The sequence below is a fragment of the Piliocolobus tephrosceles genome, chromosome 9 (genome assembly GCF_002776525.5).
Source record: "Piliocolobus tephrosceles isolate RC106 chromosome 9, ASM277652v3, whole genome shotgun sequence".
Taxonomy (NCBI): domain Eukaryota; kingdom Metazoa; phylum Chordata; class Mammalia; order Primates; family Cercopithecidae; genus Piliocolobus; species Piliocolobus tephrosceles.
This window is the reverse complement of record NC_045442.1, coordinates 22,981,642-23,002,554: the sequence shown is the minus strand read 5'-3', so window position 1 is coordinate 23,002,554 and position 20,913 is coordinate 22,981,642. Positions and strand designations below refer to the sequence as shown.

Here is a 20,913-nt window from a genome sequence, read left to right as displayed (position 1 = left end):
CTTACATTAAAAAAGAATTTCATGTTACAGGTGGGTTTTCTCATCAAGTTTTTTCGTGAGAAAACATGCTGGACCTAAATTATGCAAAAATTTTAAAGCAGTTTGCATTTTTACTTATCTTTATTTACAGAAACGTTTATTAAAAGAGAGGCAGAAGCTGCTTGAAAAAATAGAAGAGAAGCAGAAAGAACTGGCAGAAACAGAACCTAAATTCAACAGTGTAAAAGAGAAAGAAGAACGAGGAATTGCTAGGTCTGAGAACTTTCACCAACACTTTAACTTTCTGCATCATATTATATAAAACTAGATAGTCCAAGGAGCTCAATTATATAGTAGCTGCTTTTTACACTTAATTCTTTTTTTTGTATCATTTCAAAAAATGGCTTTATGTTTCTGTGTACAGTTGACATTATTGGTTACAATTAAACTTGGTTATTATTCTCCTTTTCACCCCATTCTCTTCTATTTTGTGTAGATTGGCTCAAGCTACCCAGGAAAGAACGGATCTTTATGCAAAGCAGGGTCGAGGAAGCCAGTTTACATCAAAAGAAGAAAGGGATAAGTGGATTAAAAAGGAACTCAAGTCTTTAGATCAGGCTATTAATGACAAGAAAAGACAGATTGCTGCTATACATAAGGATTTGGAAGACACTGAAGCAAATAAAGAGAAAAATCTGGAGCAGTATAATGTAAGAACATTTATAGCCACTTTGTAAAAATCTTTCAGAAGAGATAAACGTGTTTAGTTTTATCTACTTCAAGTTTTCTTTATACATAAGTCTACATGTGACCTTAAAATATATGATAGATACTTATTTAGAAAAGGCCTGCACAATATACATAGAGTTCTTTTTTAAGAATATTATGTTCATGTCATCGAACCTTTATGTAAATTAAGTATATTAAAATGTATGTATGTATTCTTAATTTTTTTGAGATAGGGTCTTGTTCCGTCACCCAATCTGGAGTGCAGTGGTACAAACACAACTCACTGCAGCCTCCACCTTCCAGGCTCAGCGATCCTCTATCCTTAGCCTCCTAACTGGGACCACAAGCATGTATCACCATGCCCAGCAAATTTTTTTTTTTTTTTAGAGACGAGGTCTTGCCATGTAGCCTACGCTGGTCTCGAAATCTTGGGCTTAAGCAATCCTCCCACCTTGGCCTCCCAAAATGCTGGGATTACAGGCGTGAGCCACCATGCCCAGCTTAAAATATGTTTTTATGAATTGGTAGCATGTGTCTTACATACCCTTAATTTTGACAAGATGTCACGTATGTCTAAAACAGCTTGTTAGTAATTCTTTTTTTTTTTTTTTTTGAGATGGAGTTTCACTCTTGTTGCCCAGGCTGGAGTGCAATGGCGCGATCTCGGCTCACTGCAACCTCAGCCTCCTGAGTAGCTGGGATTACAGGCATGCACCACCAAGCCCACTAAGTTTGTATTTTTAGTAGAGATGGGGTTTCTACATGTTGGTCAGGCTGGTTTCAAACTCCCAACCTCAGGTGATCCACCAACCTCGGCCTCCCAAAGTGCTGGGGTTACAGGCGTGAGCCACCACGCCCGGCTGCTTTTTTTTTTTTTCTTTTTTTTTGGAGACAAGGCTCATTGCAACCTCCACCTCCCAGGTTCAGGCAATTCTCTGCCTCAGCCTCCCGAGTGGCTGGGATTACAGGTGACCGCCACCACGCCTGGCTAATTTTTTTGTATTTTTGGTAGAGGCAGGGTTTCACCATCTTGGCCAGGCTGGTCTTGAACTCCTGACCTCATGATCCACCCGCCTTGGCCCCCCAAAGTGCTGGGATTGCAGGCGTGAGCCACCACGCCTGGTGTAACTTTTTTTTTTTAAACTTCATTTTTTGGTATTCCAGCATCATATGTTACATTTAGTTGTCATGTTTCTTTTATCTGCTTTAATCTGGACCAGTTCTTCAGTTTTTTCTTGACTTTGGGACTTGACATTTTAAATTATTTGTTATAAAGTACATATATTAATATTTATGTACTCATTAATTATATATTATATATAATTATTTGTCCCTAATCTCTTCTTTTGGAGATGGAGTCTTGCTCTGTCGCCCAGGCTAGAATGCAGTGACGTGATCTCGGCTCACTGCAACCTCTGCCTCCCGGGTTGAAGCAGTTCTGCTGCTGCAACCTCCCAAGTAGCTGGGACCACAGGCATGTGCCACCACGCCTGGCTGATTTTTTGTATTTTTAGTAGAATGGGGTTTCACTGTGTTAGCCAGGATGGTCTCGATCTCCTGACCTTGTGACCCGTCCGCGTTGGCCTCCCAAAGTACTGGGATTATAGGTGTGAGCCACCATGCCCAGCCCCTAATCTTTTGTAGTGATTTGCCCACTTTAAGTTTTTGGTGACTCACCTTTAAATGTATCCAAAACCTCAGTGAAGTTTTAAAGAGTGGTTTTCTTTGTACTCATATTCTCACTTTACATAAACGGAAAAAAATACAGTGGGGAGCAGATGCAACAGCCTCTGTAAGCATAAAAAACAGGTAGGTAAAATTGCCAGGAGTAGCCTGCTGTTTTTGGAAGTCCAGTCGTGCTGTGGGCTTTAGTTATGGTACTTTGTGGAGGGAGTGGAAAACTTGGGTTAATCTAGGTAGTTCTTTATATGGTTAATGTAGTCTGAACTGTAATAGTTACACCTCCTTTCTTGAAATAAAATGTATTTTCTCTTGAGTTTATGAAACTAACCTCAGCAGATGCCCTTTTTGAAGTAGCCTCCAGTGAGAGTATTCATTTTTTGTCATGCTTGAAGTTCATTTATTTTCCAGTATTCCAGTCACACTTGGTTTTCAAAATGACCACTTGTGAAGATGAAGCCTTTCTTTTGGACAGAGATGATTTTATAGTGCTGATTGTATTATGTAAATAGCCTTTTGCCTCTTGGTATAATTCTAAATTAATTTTTCCACAGTGTATTTTTAAAACCTGCAGTATGAAAAATAAAATGTAGTTTTGGTGGTTTTATTATGCTTTATTATGGTTCATTTATGTGATATATATCATACATACTTACCAAACTAAGTTTTTAGACTTTTCTAACTTATGTCAGTGATGGTATCTTGGCCCTAGCAACTTCTGTGGAGAAGGGGAAGCTCTTGGATAGTTTCAGTGCAAACTAAATGCTAAATGTTTTTTCTTTTCCAGGTGGTAATGCATTTAAAGTCTACAAAACATTGTATTTTGAATTTAATATAGGTAGCTTACTTTATTACTGGTTCTGAGTAGCATCGTGGTTTCAGAGAGGGAACCATTAGTGTTCAGATACACCTGGAAAAAAAACAAAGTACATAGGACTTTAGAAATACTGTAAGCTGTAATGCTGGTTAATAACACAACAGTCTTTGAATTGTTTAGGACTGTGAAAGCTGAAACATTAATTTAGGAAAACTGACTCTTAAAGGTTTACACTCTTCTTTTAGCATGTGTTCACATAGCCTGGGGATGAATTAAGTAATTGCTGTAGAAAAGTTAAATTTTACATAGGGAATTTGTTTACTCTTTTATGGTTTCAGATACCACTGAGTCCCAAGTTCCTCATGTGTAGAATTAAAGGGTTTAATTATCCAAGATGTTGAAAGTCATTCTGATTATCCAAAATTTTTTTTGAGACAAGAGTCTTGCTGTCACCAGGGTAGAGTGCAGTGGCACAATCTCAGCTCACTGCAACCTCCGCCTCCCAGGTTCAGGTGATTCTCTTACCTTAGCCTCACTGAGTAGGTGGGACTACAGGCACGCGCCACCACGCCTGGCTAATTTTTGTATTTTTAGTAAAGACGGGGTTTCACGATGTTGCCCAGGATGGTCTTGATCTCTTGACCTCATGATCTGCCCCCCTTGGCCTCCCAAAGTGCTGGGATTACAGGTGTGAGCCACCGCGCCTGGCCAATTATCTAAGGTTTTATGACTCAGTAACAGTAAAACAGTAACACTGACTTTTTGTCAGTGGAATTAGTAGTAACATTGACTTTTTGTCCATTAAAATTTTGGACAAAAAGTCAGTGTTACTATTGAGGACTAATAATTGTTAGTACTCTGTGGGACTCTTTACAATTACTGTGATATCTGACAATAATTAGTTGTAATACAGACAGATGAATATAATTAACTCATGAAGCAGTTTGAAGCCCTTCCCCTAAAGGATGATCTTCAGATTTATTTTGCTTGTTTTATTGCTTCCCAAAAAGGCAAGGATTTGTGTTTGCTTTGGTCTTTGATGATTCCCCAGCTCTTATAAGAATGCCTGGTACATACTAGGCTTTTGGTAACTTTACTAACTGGATGAAGTGTCAGCTTCCTTAAACTCTAGCCAATGAGGATATTGGATTTTTTTTTCAGCTCAGTATAATTTACTAAATTAATACAGTTCATTAACTCTCCTTAAGGAAACAGCATCTTACGTTAGGTTCTTATAGATTTGTTTGAAACTCATTTTTCTTGAATGTAAAATAGTTGAAAAGTTTTTATATTCTGTTGTGTGTGTGTAGAAGAGGCAGTATGAAAGTGTATAATGCACTATTATGAGAACTTAGAATTTTTTTCCTATAATTCTGGAGTATCTATTATAGAACTAGGAAGATTTAGATCACTAATGAACAAATTAACTTTTATTTTAGCAACATGTTTTGGAGTATTTAATGGTTTTTGTTTTCTGGTGGTATTCTCTTTTGCCGAAAGACAACTTTTAAAAACTGAAGGCCAGGTGCGGTGGCTCAAACCTGTAATCCCAGCACTTTGGGAGGCCAAGATGGGCGGATCATGAGGTCAGGAGATCAAGACCATCCTGGCGAACACAGTGAAACCCCGTCTCTACTAAAAAAATACAAAAAACTAGCCGGGCGAGGTGGCAGGTGCCTGTAGTCCCAGCTACTCGGGAGACTGAGGCAGGAGAATAGCGTAAACCTGGGAGGCGGAGCTTGCAGTGAGCTGAGATCTGGCCACTGCACTCCAGCCTGGGCCACAGAGCGAGACTCCGTCTCAAAAAAAAAAAAAACTGAAATTGGATTTTTCAACAGCATCATTGAGGTATAATTCACATAAATTGTACATATTTAGTGTACATAATTTTTCCTAGTCAGGAAAGTGGCAAAAATATATAATTTGATGAGTTGACACACATATACATCTGTAAAACCATTACCACAGTTACGACAATAAACATGTTTATTACCCAAGTGTTTTCCATACCCCTTTGTAATTCCTCCCTCACCTTTTGTCTCCCTCCCCCATCCATCTGCAACCACTGATCTGCTTTCTATCAGTGTAGATTAGTTTGATGAAACTGAATTTTAAATTTATTTTTATTTCCATAGAAACTGGACCAGGATCTTAATGAAGTCAAAGCTCGAGTAGAAGAACTGGACAGAAAATATTACGAAGTGAAAAATAAGAAAGATGAATTACAAAGTGAAAGAAAGTTAGTATTTAGACTAAAATATGCATTAATTTTTTGAATAATATTTGTTACTAGGTGTTATGTGGTCTTTAAGTTACAAATTAACCGGTCAGGCTTGTTTCCTGTATTTTGATTCTACACTGTATACTATTAATGCATCCTCATATGTGTTTAAAATTAAAGATAGTCTAATTTTTATTTATTAGCTACTTGTGGAGAGAAGAGAATGCAGAACAGCAAGCACTTGCTGCTAAAAGGGAAGATCTTGAAAAGAAGCAACAACTTCTTAGAGCGGCAACGGGAAAGGTGGGCAGCTTCTTCTCATCACCTCTGTTTACAGAGTCATTGAGTTCATCGTTACATAAGAATTTATTACCTTTCAAGGTGTAGGTCATGGGTTCCAAGTGATAAATAGGAGTCCAAATTATCTTCTAAATATTAAATGATAGAGATTTAAAGTTTTATTACTACACATACTATTAATAGTAGCACTTTTGATTTTCAGATAAAGAGCCCATTTTTAACACTGCTGTTATAGAACAGAACCTATCATATAAGGTGTTACATGTAGTTGGCATATAGTGAGGAGGTGATGTGTTGTTGGAGAGGATGTTTAGTTTAATCACTGATATTTTTTAAAATGTATGTTGTTGTGGTCTCATTCCTTACCAGGAGTCTCATTGGTGATATTATTTTAATATTTTTCATTTCTGACAATTTACAGGCCATTTTAAATGGAATAGACAGCATAAACAAAGTGCTAGACCACTTTCGTCGAAAAGGAATAAACCAGCATGTTCAAAATGGCTATCATGGCATTGTGATGAATAACTTTGAATGTGAACCAGCTTTCTACACATGTGTGGAAGTCACTGCTGGAAACAGGTTAAAGCTTTTGCTTGGTATTTAGCATTTTTAGAAGAGGGAATAAGAATAGCCTGAGAAACAACTTTTGTAGTTTTTGTGCATCATATCTTCCATTATCTTTTTATACTTTGGTTCCTTATTTAACTTTCTAATTAAAGAAGTAGATGCTAAGTATTTGTTTCTAATTATAGAAGCTAGAACTTTCTCATTTTGGGAGTTTTGCCTTCTCCGCCTTTGGAATTTTTAAAGTAGTCTTATTTTTTTCTAAAATTATTTGGATTATATAGCAAAAAAGTTAATTGTTTGATGCTTAAGTGTTTATAACACTTTAAAAGTGCACACCTTCAGTCCCAGCTATGCAGGAGGCTGAGGTGGGAGGATTGCTTGAGTCTAGGAGTTCAAGATCAGTTTGGGCAACATGGGAAGACCCTGTCTCAAAAAAAAAAAAGTATCAATAAAGATTTGTCTTACTCTCTTTATATTCAGGTTATTTTATCACATTGTTGATTCAGATGAAGTCAGCACGAAGATTTTAATGGAGTTTAATAAAATGAATCTTCCTGGAGAGGTTACTTTTCTGCCTCTTAACAAGTTAGATGTCAGGGATACTGCCTATCCTGAAACCAATGTGAGTCAATGTGTGATAAGGTCTATTTCTCTTTTATAATGTTATTTTTTTGTCACATAGTCTTAACACATGCTAGTGCCCAGTCACTACACACTGGGATTCAATGGTCTATGAGATAAAAATACCTGTCTTCCCATGGACCTTAGTGCTGAGTGGGTTTTGGGGAGGGAGACAGAAGTCACAGCCATGATCCATGGTGTAGTGATGTGCGCCTGTAATCCCAGCTACTTGAGAGGTTGAGGTGGGAGGATCATTTAAAAAAGAGAAAAAAGCCAAGATATGAAACAAATCATTGCCAATGTACAGTGTTAAAAGCGTAAGTACAGGATACTTTGAGAGTATATCTGGGAGTGACATAATTAAGGTTAGGGAGTTGGAGAAAAATTCCCAAGGAACTGTCATGTAAAGATTTAAAGTGTCTTGATATATTTTAAAAATAAATTAAATGAAAAAAATGGCTAGTAAGGTGATAGACTTCAGAAACATAATATTGCTGTTACTAGCTAGTGAACTTTAGGTAGATTAAAAATATTCTTCAGACACCATTCTTAGAACGGTGTAATTGCTTTGAGGTACTTGACTTCAGAATGTTGATGGTAGTATCAACTGTTTTACCATCCCCTGAAGTTAAAGCTGAAACCCCATGTGAATGATCAATAATTTAAGTGGAACATTAAGAATCCTGTACGCTATCAGAGGGTCTGGCTTTTTCTGCTATCACATCTATAAATTGTTTTTGAAGTTTGGGTAAGAAAAATTGGGTCTCAAAAACATGATGTATGAATGGAACGAGACACAAAGGAATACATGGGGTGTGATTCCATTTACGCTACATAAACAAAACCAAACTTAGATGAGGACGGGGCTCGGTGGCTCATGCCTGTAATCCCCTCACTTTGGGAGGGGGAGGTGGGCAGATGACCTGAGGTTAGGAGTTCAAGACCAGCCTGGCCAACATAGCAAAACTCTCTACTAAAAATACAAAAAAATTAGCTAGACATAGTAGTGGGCACATGTAATCCCAGGTACTTGGGAGGCTAAGGCGGAAAATCGCTTGAACTGGGGAGGCAGAGGTTGCAGTGAGCCAAGATCTTGCCACTGTACTTCATCCTGGCAACAGAGCAAGACTCCGTCTCAAAAAAAAAAAAAAAAATAGAACTAGGAAGTACAAGGAAGTGATTAGCACCGTCATGGCAGTGGTCATTTCTGGCAGGTAACCATCATAGTTAAATACTATATGATTAAGAAATGAGCACACCCGTGGCTTCTGGGGTGTCAGCAGTGCTCTGTTTCTTGTGCTGTGTGGTGGTTATATTGGTGTTCTCTTTATTAATTTACACTGAACACTTAACTACGTTTTTCTATATGTGGGATATATTTTCATAATTTTAAAAATTCCAAAAATCCTGTTCTAACAGTTTAGGAGAGAGAAAATGAAATTCTATCTGACAAAATATTTTCCTGAATATCTAATTTAGATATGTAAAATATGTAAAATTAAAACTGAGGAAATACTGTTTATATTTAGCCCTTTTATGTGAGAGATACTATCCTCTAAGTTTTGCATATATTAACTCATTTAGGCTTCACAACTTTATAAGGAAGGTATATATTGTCTACAATTTTGTAGATGAAGTAACTATTATTTGAGGAAGTTAAGCAACTTGTCCGCAGCACACATCTGATAAATGGTGAAACCAGTGTTTGAATTTGGGCGGTCTAGCTACAGAACCACTAAACTCTTTACACTATTAGGCTCTACTGTTGAAAACTTTGATTACATGAGCAAAATTACCAGGATATTCTAGTGGAATGAGTCTTCTAACTACTTCAGGAAAAACCCCAGTAGTTTTGAAATATAATGGTGTTTGTGGTTTAATTTGTGTTTCATAAAGATGTAATTTTGTAATTCTAAGTTTTTAGTTAACTGTGATCTCTCTGTTCACAAAATTTCATTTTTAGGATGCTATTCCTATGATCAGCAAACTGAGGTACAATTCCAGATTTGACAAAGCTTTCAAACATGTTTTTGGAAAGACTCTTATTTGTCGTAGCATGGAAGTTTCAACCCAGCTGGCCCGTGCTTTCACTATGGACTGTATTACTTTGGAAGGTTTGTAATACTAATTCTTAGCTTTAAACAGATAAATTCTAACAACTCATTTAAAACATAATCTGGCTGGGCACAGTGGCTCACGCCTGTAATCCCAGCACTTGGAGAGGCCGAGACGGGTGGATCACCTGAAGTCAGGAGTTCAAGACCAGCCTGGCTAATGAAGCGAAACCCTGTCTCCACTAAAAATACAAAGATTTGCTGGGTGTGGTGGTGTGCACCTGTAGTCCCAGCTACTCAGGAGGCTGGGGCAGGAGAATCGCTTGAACCCGGGAGGCAGTGGTTGCAGTGAGCCAAGATCGCGCCACTGCACTCCAGCCTGGGTGACAGAGCAAGACTATCTCAAAAAACAGAGAGACATATAATCTGTGTAATATGTCACTTGAGCTGTATGCATGTCTGATGAATATATCTTAACAGTATTTTGGAGGCATTCTGGTTTTGAGAGTATTTGAAAAATTCGTCCTTTGCCTTTGGCCGGGTGTGATGGCTCACATCTGTAACCCCAGCACTTTGGGAGACCGGGGCAGGTGAATCACTTGATGCCGGGAATTCAAGACTAGCCTAGTCAACATGGCGAAACCCCATCTCTACTAAAAATACAAAAAATTAGCTGGGTGTGGTGGCGTGCACCTGTAATCCCAACTACTCAGGAGGCTGAGGCATGAGAGTGGCTTAAACCCGGGAGGCAGAGGGTGCAGTGAGCCAAGATCACACCCATGCACTGCAGCCTGGGTGGTAGAGCAAGACCCTGTCTCAAAAAGAAGAAAAGAAAAAAGAAGTATTTATTTTCAATTATTTTATCGTTTTTTAAATAGTTGGTTTGTTCAATTAAGAGTCCAGACAGGGTTTGTACTTGATACTTAGTTGATGTCTCTGAAATGTAATCATTTTGTATGTAGCAGGGGTTCTTAACCTTTTTTGCAGTGTGGACTGCTTTGGCTATTTGAAGCCTATGGATCCTTCCTCACAATTTTTTTTTTTCTTTTCTACAACAAAAGCCACATTCAACACAATTTTTAATGCTTAAAATAAAATACTTTGGATCACAAAGATGTATTGGCAAGGTTATTTTAAAAAATATAATTCTTTAATGTATTCAAAAAACAAGATTTAGTAGTGGGTCTAATAACTACCATAAGTTTGAAGTACTAATACATGTAAACAATATTTTGAGATCTGGTAAGTGTAATCTAATATGAAAATAGCTCTTCTTTTGGTAAAGTCACAGGTACTAATACTACTACTGTGGTTCTTGTCCTGTTCATTATAGAAGGAAATGTTAAATCTCATTTTGAGGTTAATAAAAATAAAGATGTAAATTTTTTTCCTATTCAAATCACAGATCTTCTGAATTTTATCTTTGGAACAGGTTAAGAACCCCCAGTATATAGGTTTACCTGCCCTCAATTTTTATTTTTTTCTCTTTATTTGTTAAAGAAAGCAGGTAAACCCATCTCCCCCCAAGCTTTGTTTCTGTATATGTACATTTTGTTGTGGTTTTGAACCATCTGAGAATAAGTAAAACATGACACTTCATCTCTAAAATTTAAGCATGCATCTCCTAACAATAAGAACATTCTTTTGTATAGCCACAGTATCATTGTTACACCTAAGAAATTTAACATTAACCTAGTATCTTCTAAAAGTATCCATATTCAAACTTTGTTTTACTAAAATATTTTTCTATCTAGGATTCAATCAAGTATGCATGTAGTGTCTTCTGATTTTTTAAATATAAGACAGTTCCTCTTCCCTTCTCCCCACCTAGAAAAATCCAGAAAAGTTCCATTTTCTGGATTTGTCTTATTGCTTCATCATTGTTTAAATATTGTTGGCATGAATGTTTATACTTATGGTGTCATATAATGGGTCTCACTGTTAGCGATACTAGGTTTGATCACCTGCAGATCTCTCCATTGTAAAGGTACCCCTTTTGCCCCTTTGTAATTTAATAATATGTGAGATTATTCTTCAAGACTACATGAATGTCAGGTTTTCCCAACAACTTTACCAGTTGCTTTAGCACCTTTGTTGACTCTTGCCTGAATCAGTTATTACACTGGTAGTTTAAAAATGGTGATTTTTGAATTCTGTCATTGCTGCTGCATTTATTAGCTGTCACTCTTCTGTAGAGAAGTCTCCACTTTTCATTTTTTTTAAAAGTATCGCTGTGATTCATGGATTATTTTTTAAAAAATAAAATGTGTTATACTGGTTTTTTTTTTTAGAAAAAAAAAACTGCGAGTTTTTGTTAGAAAAAAAAAAAAAAAGACTGCGAGTTTTGACTGGGCACAGTGGCTTGACCCTGTAATCCCAGATACTTGAGAGGCTGAAGCAGGAGGATCACTCGAGGCCGGAAGTTTGAGAACCACCTGGGCACATAGCAAGACCTGGTCTCTACAAAAAAGATATGGTGGTGCACACCTGTTCCTAGCCGCTCAGGAGTCTGAAGCAGGAGGATCACTTGAATCCAGAAGTTTGAGGCTGCAGTGAGCTGTGACCACAGCACTGCACTCCAGCCTGAGCAAGAGAGCAAGACTGTGTCTCAAAAAAAGAGGAAATTTTAGCATTGAAAAGCAAAATTTTTTCAGGGAGGTTTAAATTCTTTTCAATTCTCATTATGTACTTAAAGCCTACAGGTTAGTTTTTTTCATTATAAGTCAATTTATCATTGAATAAAAGTTATACAGACCTATCACATATGTTTTGTTTATAGGTGACCAGGTCAGTCATCGGGGTGCTCTAACTGGGGGTTATTATGACACAAGGAAGTCTCGACTTGAATTGCAGAAAGATGTTAGAAAAGCAGAAGAAGAACTAGGTGAACTTGAAGCAAAGCTCAATGAAAACCTGCGCAGAAATATTGAAAATATCTTTTTGTTTTGTGCATAATGATAGATATTGTGGGGAAAGAACTGTGTTTTGGTTGCCATATATAATCTTTTGTTTTTTCACATATGTATTAAAAATTTGTGTTTTAAGTTCAAGGGCTTATGTTTGTTTAGCTTTTGAAGACTAAAAGCTATTTTAATGATTCTTTGTTTAAGTGTTAAGTAGCTAATACCATCAAGTCACTTGGAAGAAAAGAACCCATAGAACACCAAAGTACAGGTTGTATCAGGCAAAGAAAGAGGAAACAGAGAAGGATCAGTTAGTGAATTGTGTAAGTAAAACCTTGGTAGTGTTTTTTGTTTTTTTTTTTCTTGTTAAATTTATGTAAGCAAGAGATAATGTTTTAAGGAAGAGAGTGAGAGGCATCGGTAATGTTACATACTGCTTAGAAGTCGAATATATAAGGACTGGCAGTTCACTGTACTTGTGTGGTGGCACAGGCCTGTAGTCCCAGCTACCTGGGAGGCTGAGGCAGGAAGATCACTTGAGCCTGGGAGGTAGAGGTTGCAGTGAGCTGAGATCGTACCACTGCACTCCAGTCTGGGTGAAAGTGAGACCCTGTCTCAAAAAAAAAAAAGGGGGGGGCGTGGCAGGGGAGGGTGAAAAATGTTAGATTTTACTGTCTTGAAGTTATTTGGTGCAAATTTAATGTCAGTGGAGGAAATTGCTATCAGATAATCAAGTCTGAGTAACCATAGTTGTTTTTTTACATAAAAATGATGCTACATGAGGAGTGGTTAGTTCAATTCACAAATGAAACAATTGTGTATGTGGATTTTCTTAAAACCACCATGGTGCTTTGGTATAAGACAAAAGTACTTTATGTGTGCTTTCCATTTCGCCAAACAAGTTGAAAAATATAGGTACTTGAGCATCAAGAATAGATACAAAGTTAGTGGTTTTTACTGCTTCAAGTGAAACTGGCATTTTTTAAAAACTGCAGATATATACCTTCTGTGCCATCAGTGCAAGCACAGAAAAAGAATAAGCACATGAGCTTTGACCCTGCAGGGGTCTGCATATCACACTTTAAAGAACTGCCTGAATTTGGCAAGATGTTGACACAAAGAGAGTATGGGGAGATACTGAGGAAAAGGAGGGTGTTGACAGTGTGTACCAGCTGTCTTCCTGTGTTTGATAATCCAGCTAGATTGAATTATTTCTTCCACATATGGCAAGAACTACTCTTCATACATAAACCCTTAACATAGTGCCTTAAGCATAGTAACAGTACACATTTGTTGAATGAAAAGATATTTAAAAATATGTAATATTGTTAGATTTCACCTAGCCGCCTCTATGGTTTTCCAAGAATTTGTTTTGTATAGCTTTTAGTAAAACAGTATACATGTTGTTCTGAGAGTGAAATGGTGGGGTGTGAAATGTTTCAAGCTTCTTTATGATTGAACGCATTTTGGGTAATACAGTTCAGCATTGTTTTGGTCCATAAATTTGAGGACATAAATGTTATTTGGGGGTAAAGAAAAGGAAGGGATATATGGTGTTGTGTCTAAAAAGAATTCAGAACGTGATACATTTACCACCTGGAGATAATTTTCCTTAGCCTTGTATATGGATTAATAATGAAATTGATCAGTTGATGAACCAAATGCAACAGATTGAGACCCAGCAAAGGAAATTTAAAGCATCTAGAGATAGCATATTATCAGAAATGAAGATGCTAAAAGAGAAGAGGCAGCAGTCAGAGAAAACCTTCATGCCTAAGGTTCGTAAGTATATCTTTGGTTATAGATCAATTGTTACAGATTAATGTGGATCATACATTATATGGGTTATCCTTGAATTTTATGCTTCATTTTTGTTTGGACCCATACTTTTTTTTTTTTTTGAAGACAGTCTCACTCTGTGAGGCTGCAGTGCATCGGTGCGTTCTCAGCTCACTGCAGCCTCCACCTCCTGGGTTCAAGTGATTTTCCTGCCTCAGCCTCCTGAGGAGCTGGGACTACAGACGTGCATCACCACATCTGGCTAATTTTGTGTTTTTAGTAGAGATGAGGTTTCACCATGTTGGCCAGGCTGGTCTCAAACTCCTGACTTTAGGTGATCTGCCTGCCTTGCTCTCTCAAAGTACTGGGATTACAGGTGTGAGCCACTGTGCCCAGGCTGGACCCATACTTTTAGGTGTCTACATCTATTTTACCATTCTTAAACCCACGAACACCCAGAGTCTCCTGTTGTTGGCACGTTCAAACTTTCCACCTTCATTGAATAGGCATTTGAAGCTATGACATAACTGTCTGATGGTCAGTTTTTGTCAGTAACCATTTTTATCTGAAGCACAATGGAATTAGTTGAATATTTGATTCCATTTTGTCCAGACTGTATTAAAATTAGAAAGCAAACTTGTAAGTGATAGTATGTTATTGGTCTCATAAACTTGACAGTTTTGACCAATCTTTTACGTAGTATAATACTAAAACTACAAAGAGGTTAAAAAAAAAAAAAACAAGATGTGCCTACAGTTGTACCATCCCAACACATTCTGACAACTTTTTTTTTTTTGGGATGGAGTCTCGCCCTGTCACCTAGGCTGGAGTGCAATGGCATGATCTCGGCTCACTGCAACCTCTGCCTCCGGGGTTCAAGCGATTCTCCTGCCTCGGTCTCCCGAGTAGCTGGGATTACAGACACGCGCCTCCATACCCAGCTAATTTTTGTATTTTTAGTAGAGACGGGTTTCACCATGTTGGCTAGGCTAATCTTGAACTCTGGACCTCGTGATCCACTCGCCTTGGCCTCCCAAAGTGCTAGGATTACAGGCGTGAGCCACCGCGCCCGGCAACTTTTTGTTATAGTATGCCTGAAGATTTTTGTATAGTTTAATCATGGAATATGATCTGGCCCACCCTGCCCCACCTATACTATTACATCGTATGTTTTTTGTTGCTAGAGTCCTAATTACATTAATAGGCAACTAATATTTGAGTTGATATGTCTTATGTATTTAGCTCAGATCAAATATAGATTGTTTTAAAATTTTCACTATAAGTAATCCAGAGGCTAATACCTTACTAATAAACGGATAACGTCATATAGCAACGTAGCTTACAGAGTTTGGAGGCAAGCTTGCACGCTATGGAGTCTACCAGAGAATCATTGAAAGCAGAACTGGGAACTGATTTGCTTTCTCAACTGAGTTTGGAAGATCAGAAGAGAGTAGATGCACTGAATGATGAGATTCGTCAACTTCAGCAGGTAAGTACACAGCTGACTGGAAAAAAAAAATTCATTAGTAATTGGCTATTGTGAAAAGTGCCTTTCTTGCTAACTAGGGGAATATGAAAGAACTGAGAAAATATTAAAATGAGGCTTGGACTTTTACTTTTTTTTTTTTGAGATGGAGTCTCGCTCTGTCCACCAGTCTGGAGTGCAGTGGCGCGATCTGGGCTCACTGCAAGCTCCGCCTCCTGGGTTCAAGGCATTCTCCTGCCTCAGCCTCCCGGGTAGCTGGGACTACAGGCGCCCGCCACCGCGCCGGGCTAATCTTTTGTATTTTTAGTAGAGACGGGGTTTCACCCTGGTCTCGATCTCCTGACCTTGTGATCCGCCCGCCTCGGCCTCCCAAAGTGCTGGGATTACAGGCGTGAGCCACCGCGCCCGGCCTGGCTTGGACTTTTAATACCCATAGGAGTAAATAAGATTTTGTTTTTCTAAACCATTCTAGCTAGGTTAGGATTATACAAGAAATTTTCATTTCCTTACAGTTTAGTTAATTAGCATTACTTATTAGTTGTAAGTATTGCTATTAGTAAGTTTGAGCTTGTTAGCCTCACCATACTTATCTTACTATCTTTACATATTTAATATTTTAATTAAACATTTGAATTGTTTTTTTTTTTGAGATGGATTCTTGCTCTGTCACCCAGGCTGGAGTGCAGTGGCACGATCTCAGTTCACTACAAGCTCCACCTCCCTAGTTCACGCCATTCTCCTGCCTCAGCCTCCGAGTAGCTGGGACTACAGGCACCCGCCACCATGCCTAGCTAATTTTTTTTGTATTTTTTTTTTTAGTAGAGATGGAGTTTCACCGTGTTAGTTCACCAGGATGGTCTCGATCTGACCTTGTGATCCGCCCGCCTCGGCCTCCCAAAGTGCTGGGATTACAGGCTTGAGCCACCGCGCCCGGCCTTTGATTTTTAAAACCGCATAGATATAAACCACCAACACTGTTTCTAAAAAATGAAAAACAGTTAAAGAAACCGTTTTTGACAGCAAGCATTACAAAAAGAGCCAGCCACAAAAATTTAACATTATGAATTGATAAGAGAAAAATAAAGTATAGGGCTTTTTTGAAGAATGTAATGTATTAAACTTCATTTTCAGCTCACGTGAGCACAAGTACTAGAGAGGACAGCAGATGAGCACTCTTCCTGTGTGTGAAATGTACATGCTTATGTAGACAACTTTTTCTTAATTCTAGGAAAACAGACAGTTGCTAAATGAAAGAATTAAATTAGAAGGTATTATTACTCGAGTAGAGACTTACCTCAATGAGAATCTGAGAAAACGCTTGGACCAAGTAGAACAGGTGTGTATGTGTGTTTTTTTTTTAAGGGCTCCTTGGTGTCCATGACCTATTGCAAGTGGTTATATCAGAGGCTCTGATTGAAAGCATGGGCTTTGGGGACAGAAAGCTTAGTGCCTGTGGGCCTTGGGTTGGAATTCTGCCACCTAGTGTGTGATTTTGGGCAAGTCACTTAACTATTTCTAAGCCTCAGTTTCTTGTGTAAATTAAACATTATCATAGTTGTTTTATATAATTGCTATCGTGGCACATTCTAAGTACTTAGTAAATGTTATAGTTTTTCAGTGGTGGTTAGATGCTTAGAAATTTCCTAGTAATTATGTCTTTTTCTTCCCTTTAATGGATACTTTAAGTATTTCTAATTATATAAAGTATTTATATTTTTTGGTTTTCTTGAATGTTTGTTCAGACAATAGCTGTAGAAAATGTTGGCAGTCATAACATTTGAAACTAATGGAATTTGCATTTTTTATTATAGGAACTTAATGAGCTGAGAGAGACAGAAGGGGGTACTGTTCTCACTGCCACAACATCAGAGCTTGAAGCCATCAATAAAAGAGTAAAAGACACTATGGCACGATCAGAAGGTGAATTTTTATGTAGTAAAGTTTTGTTTACATACCTGTTTTATAAAATTGTTTACTGCAGAATAAAATGTCCAAATAGGCAGAAGCATATACTAATGATTTTTTGTTTTCCATTATAAACAATGTTTAGTGAATGGAATTTAGTAAGTTGACTATAAATAGGAACTTTTGTTTTACTGAAATGTTCGTGACAATTGAGACCATAAATGATTCATTTTGTTGATAAAATATGAAATACCTGACTCAAGTTTCTCTTATCACATAGTTGCTAAGAAAATAACTTTAGTTTATAAGCATTAACATTGAATAATGAAAATTATATATTTGAGTGACTCATATATACTTCTAATTTTGTACTGACTTCAGTGGTTCATAAATTTTCATAGAAAATTTTAAACATTGACAAAAACTTCTAAAACCTATTTTGGTAGTTTTGATCATAAAAATCTTTACTCAAATAACGCTATAACACTGGCTTTAAACTAGATATTATAGCCTAATTTTGTTTTTCCCCCCATCTTAGATTTGGACAATTCCATTGATAAAACAGAAGCTGGAATTAAGGAGCTTCAGAAGAGTATGGAACGCTGGAAAAATATGGAAAAAGAACATATGGATGCTATAAATCATGATACTAAAGAACTGGAAAAGATGACAAATCGGCAAGGCATGCTATTGAAGAAGAAAGAGGAGTGTATGAAGAAAATTCGAGAACTTGGATCACTTCCACAGGAAGCATTTGAAAAGTACCAGACACTGAGCCTCAAACAGGTTGGTTTTAAATTTGAAGTCTTGTTACAAATTGCTTGGTATGTAAATTTATTTATATGAATACATATTTTCTCTTTTTAGTTGTTTCGAAAACTTGAGCAGTGTAACACAGAATTAAAGAAGTACAGCCATGTTAACAAAAAGGCTTTGGATCAGTTTGTAAATTTCTCCGAGCAGAAAGAAAAGTTAATAAAGCGACAAGAAGAGTTAGATAGGGGTTACAAATCGATCATGGAGCTGATGAATGTACTTGAACTTCGGAAATACGAAGCTATTCAGTTAACTTTCAAACAGGTATGTTTTGCTTTGTAGTAAAAATATACACAGGACAAAAGCTTCAGCTCTTACTCAGTTTGTAAAGATTTTAAAGCTTTTTTCCTCATTAACAGGTGAATCTAATACATGTGAACAAATCTGGCATATAGGTTTGCAGTAACTTGAATGTTTTACACAGCCTTTAGAAGGATCCAGTCTGTTATCCTTGTTAAGATTAAAAAATAATTGGTAGCTTTTAAATATTTTACTTGTTAATGTATAATTCTACCTAAGCAAAATTTATATTTCAGTCTGCTTTTTTTTAGGTATCCAAGAACTTCAGTGAAGTATTCCAGAAGTTAGTACCTGGTGGCAAAGCTACTTTGGTGATGAAGAAAGGAGATGTGGAGGGCAGTCAGTCTCAAGATGAAGGAGAAGGGAGCGGTGAGAGTGAGAGGGGTTCTGGCTCACAAAGCAGTGTCCCATCAGTTGACCAGTTTACTGGAGTTGGAATTAGGGTAAAATACCTTTATATTCCATTTTCCTCAGAGCATTACCATAATAGAATTTATAGTGTCTTTTGCATATCTGATTGGTGCATTATATGCAAGTTACTTTTGGAAGATGGTGGTGGTTCTACCCTTTAGGATATTAACTCATAATCTATTTATTCTTAGGTGTCATTTACAGGAAAACAAGGTGAAATGAGAGAAATGCAACAGCTTTCAGGTGGACAGAAATCCTTGGTAGCTCTTGCTCTGATTTTTGCCATTCAGAAATGTGACCCAGCTCCATTTTACTTGTTTGATGAGATTGACCAGGCTCTGGATGCTCAGCACAGAAAGGCTGTGTCAGGTACAGTTCAGTACAGTTTTGGTTTTGTATTTAACAATAAGCTGGTAATATTTGCTGATACATGTATAAAAAAATCAAACTCAGGCAGGTTTGAATTTTAGTAAGAGTAAAGATAGTTGCTTTTTAAATTTTCAGATCTGCTGAAAAGAGAAATTTGTTAAAGCACTATTTCCTTTTTTACAGATATGATTATGGAACTTGCTGTACATGCTCAGTTTATTACAACTACTTTTAGGCCTGAACTGCTTGAGTCAGCTGACAAATTCTATGGTGTAAAGTTCAGAAATAAGGTAATTTTTTAAGTTTGTGTTTAATCAATTTGTTGAATTCTGGTTTTATGTTAAATAGTGAAAGAAAACTTAGAAAGTCTTTGCTTATCTGATGTCTTTTTAAAGAAAAAACTTTTCTTTCAAATAACTATGAAGTTTAGCAATATTTTATGACATTGCATTCGTTTTATTTTCATTGGCATTAGCAAACCATATCTTTCTATCCAGTCTATTCAGTGCTTCTGTAATGCACAGTCTTGAACAATTACATATGTTCATTTGTATGGACTGCATAGCTTTTCCTGGGTGTCTTCCCAACCTTAAAATTATTGATGAAATAGCAAAGTCATAGAAAGTGAACAAAAGGTAGTTTAGATGTTTAGGCATGGTATTTCTTCAGAGCATTAAAATACATAGTTTTTAAATCCATGCATTGAACAAACACCACTGTAAATAAAGGTTTTTTAAGTCAGTGCTTCAGAATTATTTTACTTCATATGTAAAATATAGGTGATAGGCTGTGCGCAGTGGCTCACGCCTGTAATCCCAGCACTTTGGGAGGCCAAGGCAGTTGGATCACCAGGTCAGGAGTTTGAGACCAGCCTGGCCAGTATGGTGAAACCCTGTCTCTACTAAAAATACAAAATTAGCTGGGCATGGTGGTGTGTGCCTATAGTCCCAGCTACTTGGGAGGCTGAGGTAGAAGAATTGCTTGAATCTGGGAGGCAGAGGTTGCAGTGAGCCAAGATCATGACACTGCGCTCCAGCCTGGGCAACAAGAGCAAGACTCCATCTCAAAAAAAACCAAAAATTTAAAAATGTAGGTGATAGGCTGTATGTATTACCCTATACAATGCAAACAGATGTATTTAACAGATTTTGTTTTTAACATTTATTCTTCAGGTTAGTCATATTGATGTGATCACAGCAGAGATGGCCAAAGACTTTGTAGAAGATGATACCACACATGGTTAATTGGAAAAATACTACCTACTGGTTTGGGAGATGTGTATAGTAATATGATTCTCATACCCAGGAACTGTGAATTTAAACCTAAACATATTTGGCCATTATTAATAGTTTTCAGACTTAAAGCATCATAGTCCTTTTATATTTGTCTTTGTATTTTATAAGATACTCTGTAATGTCATGTTTGTACTTATAGTTTAAGAATTTTATTTCCTGTACAACTTTTTGTAAAATGTCCTGCTATTTTAAATCTTTTGAATGCTAAATATTCTTTCCTAATTGTTTTATCACTTATACTGCCTTTTTTATAGCTTCAATTAAATAATTGGTTTATGACTAATTTAGTGTTTTATGTGGCTTTTCATTTGTCATAGTCTCTTCCAGTGAGAACACTAATCAGATTCGATGTAAGGCCTCATTTTAACTTAATCACCTCTTTAAAAGGCCTGTCTCCAAATACAGTTACATTTGAGGTATTGAGGGTTAGGACTTCAACATGTGAATTTGGGAAGGGAAGCACAAAATCAGCCCCTACCATAGTATATTTATCATTGATATATTACTATCAACTAAACTCAAGCTTTCATTCAGATTTGACTAGTTTTTCTACTAAGGCCCTTTTTCTTTTCTAGGATCCCAAAGAGGATACTACATTACATTTACTTAACATCTCTTCTAGTCTGTGAGAGTTTCTGTCATTGTTTATTATATCTTGACAATTTTGAGGAATATTTA

At 37.0% G+C, this 20,913-nt stretch overlaps 1 protein-coding gene across 1 annotated transcript in view; it reads left to right on the top strand.

Annotated features, from left to right (window-relative positions):
- The window catches only part of SMC3 (structural maintenance of chromosomes 3), a 36,234-nt gene extending 15,715 nt beyond the window's left edge, over positions 1-20,519 (top strand). Inside the window, exons 12-29 of the mRNA XM_023206598.2 lie at positions 131-252; positions 476-689; positions 5,341-5,444; positions 5,630-5,729; positions 6,148-6,308; positions 6,777-6,918; positions 8,881-9,031; positions 11,751-11,903; positions 13,501-13,652; positions 14,984-15,142; positions 16,368-16,475; positions 16,951-17,059; positions 17,583-17,830; positions 17,912-18,124; positions 18,412-18,603; positions 18,763-18,940; positions 19,124-19,230; positions 20,113-20,519. Of these exons, the coding sequence (XP_023062366.1) occupies positions 131-252; positions 476-689; positions 5,341-5,444; positions 5,630-5,729; positions 6,148-6,308; positions 6,777-6,918; positions 8,881-9,031; positions 11,751-11,903; positions 13,501-13,652; positions 14,984-15,142; positions 16,368-16,475; positions 16,951-17,059; positions 17,583-17,830; positions 17,912-18,124; positions 18,412-18,603; positions 18,763-18,940; positions 19,124-19,230; positions 20,113-20,184 (2,685 nt within the window). The 3' untranslated portion in view covers positions 20,185-20,519. The remainder of the gene's footprint in view (positions 1-130; positions 253-475; positions 690-5,340; positions 5,445-5,629; positions 5,730-6,147; positions 6,309-6,776; positions 6,919-8,880; positions 9,032-11,750; positions 11,904-13,500; positions 13,653-14,983; positions 15,143-16,367; positions 16,476-16,950; positions 17,060-17,582; positions 17,831-17,911; positions 18,125-18,411; positions 18,604-18,762; positions 18,941-19,123; positions 19,231-20,112) is intronic.
- The last annotated feature ends 394 nt before the right edge of the window (positions 20,520-20,913 follow it).